General features: G+C 39.9%; 1 protein-coding gene across 1 annotated transcript; it reads left to right on the top strand.

The window, feature by feature from the left end:
• The first annotated feature begins 329 nt into the window (after positions 1–329).
• On the top strand, positions 330–4172 carry LOC109236754 (WD repeat-containing protein 44-like). The gene is made up of 7 exons (XM_019402970.1): positions 330–2020; positions 2274–2364; positions 2461–2618; positions 2734–2785; positions 2874–2953; positions 3042–3135; positions 3220–4172. The coding sequence occupies exons 1-7, from the start codon at positions 416–418 to the stop codon at positions 3888–3890; spliced, it is 2751 nt and encodes a 916-aa protein (XP_019258515.1). The 5' UTR covers positions 330–415; the 3' UTR covers positions 3891–4172.

Below are 4172 nucleotides of genomic sequence, written 5' to 3'. Positions count from 1 at the left end.
TTGTCAAATTATAAAATCAAAAAAACATTAATTATTTTTTTCGGTTCCATTCTTGGTCATTAATTACTCATTTAAAGAAGAGAGAAGAGTATACTTAGTCAAACTATTCTTTATAGTTAATGCTAAAAACTATTTCTTAATGAGTAGCTTAACGAACACAGATAAAAAGAGACCCTCCATTGACCATTTCCTTTCCCTCTTCACAATCCATCCAATTTCCTATACACAAACATAACAGTCTTACTTTCCTTGTTTTTCTCTCTTCCACTCTCTTCTCCTTAGTAATTTCTATGACGAACAAACAAACAAAACAACAACACAAAAATTAACAAAAATCAACCCAAAAATCCCCATCTAAACATGCCGTTTTTCATTTGATCCTCCTTTGGATTTTCCTAATTGGCAATGTGCTACAATGTATCGCAGGACGCTGACTATTAACTGGGATGGACTCGGAGAAGATGACGATGATGATCACTTCTTCGAGTCCTCTGACCGTCTTTCCTCGGCCGTTCCCCAGGACTTAGCGTCCTCGGGATCAGATGATGAGGTTGAGTTTGAGGACAGTCGACGTTCTTTCTCGGCCTCGGCTTCTAAGAATTTTCGAGGCCTTAATATGGAGAAAACAACAATCAACAATCCTCCTCCCATTGTCATGGAAGATTACGGCATGTGGATGGCTGAGCCTGGAGACGTTAAAGAGCGTCGAAAACGCTTACTCCAGGGAATGGGGTTGACAAGCAATAAAGAACTCCTCAAGTTGACTAGTGCAAAAGTTATACGAGCCATTTCAAGAAAAGTTGATACATGCAAAGATTCTAAAACAAAAGTTGATAATATTTCTTCTAAAGAAGAACTAAAACAGGAGGAGCCAGAGCCAGAGCCAGAGCCTGAGCCTGAGCCGTCAAATTCGCCACCAATTTTACTGCTCAGGTCGAGATCAGATGGTGACATACAATTTTTCTCTGTAACTACCAAGAAAAGGAAAGAAGAACTAATTGGCGACGTTTCTAAACAACGTCTCACCAGGACATTTTCAGGAGTTTTGGCACCAACCACAAGAATATGCCAATACGCGAATTCTGCTGTAATGGCGCCGCCCAAAAAGGGCACCACAAGTAAATCTTCACCACCACAAAATGGCAGTGAGAATATGCCATCATCAACATTGCAAAATGGATGTGCTGATTTGGGATTTGCTTCATTTTTCTTGATAAAAAATCTTGACACTGGAAAAGAATTCATTGTTAAAGAGTCAAATGAAGAGGGAATGTGGAATAAGCTCAGTGATCTACAAACTGGAAAGCAACTTTCAATGGAGGAATTTGAGAAATCTGTAGGATACTCTCCTGTTGTTAAGGAACTGATGCGCCGCGCAAATGTTTCAACCAACGATGAAAGGAAACTAAATGTAAATGCATATCTCAGTAAGAGTTTCAGATATAGCAAGAAAACAGGAGTTGCTCTTTTAAAGAACATAAAAGGAGTTGCAAATAGCATGAGTGGATTAATAAATGATAAAGAACTCGAACAACCTGCACCAGTGGAACAGAAACAAAACAAGAATTCCTCACAATGGATTAAAGTCCGCCAACAAGGAAAGATATACAAAGATTTCACAGCTTTGCAATTGTGTCAAGAAATTCAGGCTCATGAGGGATCCATATGGACCATAAGATTCAGCGCGGATGCACGTTATTTAGCAACTGCAGGAGAAGACAGAGTAATTCATGTATGGGAAGTACAAGAATGTGATGTTATGTCTACAAAACCATCAGATGATCCGAATTCTGTTAGTGACACACCTGTTCATCCAACGGCTGGAAGTAATTCAGACCGTCCGCCCCTGCCAGTGATCACACATAAGAAGAAGGGGAAGACTTCTAATAAGAAGAAGGGCAACTCACTTCCAGACTATGTAAATGTACCAGAAACTGTTTTTGCACTCTCCGAAAAACCAATATGCAGTCTCAACGGTCATCAGGACGATGTCCTGGACCTTTCTTGGTCAAAATCTCAGGTCAGTTTTCATGTACTTAATCAGTTTACTAATTTGATGTTAACTATGATATGAAAGGGCAACCCAGTGCACTAAGCTCCCGCTATACGCGGAGTCTGAGGAAGGGCTGGACAACAAGGATCTATTGTACGCAACCTTACCTTGCATTTCTGCAAGACCCGTGACCTCCTGGTCACATGACTACAACTTTACCAGTTATGCCAAGGCTCCTCTTCATGTTTACTATGACATGATAAATGAAATTTTGATGCAGCTGCTTCTTTCATCTTCAATGGACAAGACAGTGAGGCTATGGGATATTGAAACTCAGAGCTGCTTGAAAATGTTTGCGCACAACGATTATGGTGAGATGCCATGTTTCTACATTGTAGCTACTCAATCAAGGCCATATTAAAATTACCATCACATGTTTTGACATCTGATGAATCTCTGTGCGGCAGTAACATGCATACACTTCAATCCAGTAGATGACGATCACTTCATCAGCGGTTCACTGGATGGAAAAGTCCGAGTTTGGAATGTATCTGATAGGAAAGTTGTGGACTGGACAGATCTTCATGAAATGGTTACTGCTACTTGCTACACTCCTGATGGCCAGGTAGCTACAGCCCAAACTTTTACTGGTTTCAAACATGCCAAACCACTTCCCCCGCAATTCTAGTCATATTAGAGGTAAACAGTAACACTGATATTTTGCTTTTCTTTACCTAAAGGGCGCTTTAATTGGCTCACATAAAGGAAGCTGTCGCATGTACAGTGCCTCTGGTAAGTAAATCATCACACAGAATCGTTTATTCTAGTGATAATTTTCAGAGGAATGCAACTGTTAACTTTCAACGCGTTTGTGATTTAGAATGCAAACTGGAACAGAAGGAAAACATTGAACTCGAACCCAAGAAGAAGTCCTTAGCCAAAAAGGTCACTGGTTTTCAGGTATTTCCCTTTTCTAAATTTACTATTCTCAGGCTGCAATCTTGAATTGCAGGAGATCTATCTAAAAGCTGAACTTGTTCATGTCCAGTTTGCTCCAGGGAGTTCAACAGAAGTGCTTGTAACTTCAGCTGATTCGCGTATCAGGATTTTTGATGGATCAGACATGACCTACAAATTTAGAGGTACTTTCTAAAAGATATAATCGTTTGAAGAGCTTGAATTACTTTCGTATTTCATAAATTGTGGATTTATTTGCTGAACCTCAGGTTTTCGGAATACAAGCAGTCAAATTTCAGCTTCATTCAGTCAAGATGGGAAATATATCATAAGTGCAAGTGAAGACTCTCAGGTCTATATATGGAAAAGAGAAGAACCTAAAACTGCAAGTAGCAAATCAAGAAGTCTAATCAATGTTCAAACTTATGAGTATTTCCAATGTAAAGATGTTTCAGTTGCCATACCGTGGCCTGGTAGTATAAAAAATCAGCCACCACTTGTAGATCAGACACAATCGAAAAGGCATTCAAAACGTTCCCCGCCACCACCACATCCTACCAATGGATCTCCTACGAGGGAAGACAACTCGGCTGGTGCAAATAGCAAGAGGCATTTACCACCTCTACCGGCTAGGAAAAACAGTACAGTGGAGAAAATCCAAAGTAGTCAAGATGAGGACTTAGCTCAAGACTCTCCAACAGATCCTGGAATTGGTGCTAGTGACTCGTTTTCATCGAGTTCTCCATCGATCAGAGATGGCGATTCACCTTCTATATCTTCTTCTAGCAGGTTTGATGGTAGCAATAATCAAGGAAATGTCGCTGTCCAAGCAACAGCATGGGGCATGGTTATTGTGACCGCAACCTCGGGAGGTGAAATCAGGATCTATCAAAATTTTGGGATGCCACTGAAAGCTAGTCGGCCGACCAATCTCTTTTAACACTTAACTAAGTCAAAAGAGCTAGAGTCTCAAGTTCAACTTCAGTATGCCTTTCAGCTTCAAATGTCTATGATGTGAAACAGGCAATTTTGGTACCATTTAGATTAGACAAACCAAAATTAGTCACAATTTTGTTCAATGTTCCAAGTAATTAAGCATTTTTGGCTTGTGAACTTGCCTTGTGTAAATTAATTGCTCTGTTGTCTGTGTAAGTGCACAGATTCGTTATTATAAGTAACTGATACCTGTTTTATTAACACATTTACTTGCATAATTTTCAGA

The sequence above is a fragment of the Nicotiana attenuata genome, unplaced genomic scaffold (genome assembly GCF_001879085.1).
Source record: "Nicotiana attenuata strain UT unplaced genomic scaffold, NIATTr2, whole genome shotgun sequence".
NCBI classification, from domain to species: domain Eukaryota; kingdom Viridiplantae; phylum Streptophyta; class Magnoliopsida; order Solanales; family Solanaceae; genus Nicotiana; species Nicotiana attenuata.
This window is presented reverse-complemented; position numbering and strand designations above follow the sequence as displayed.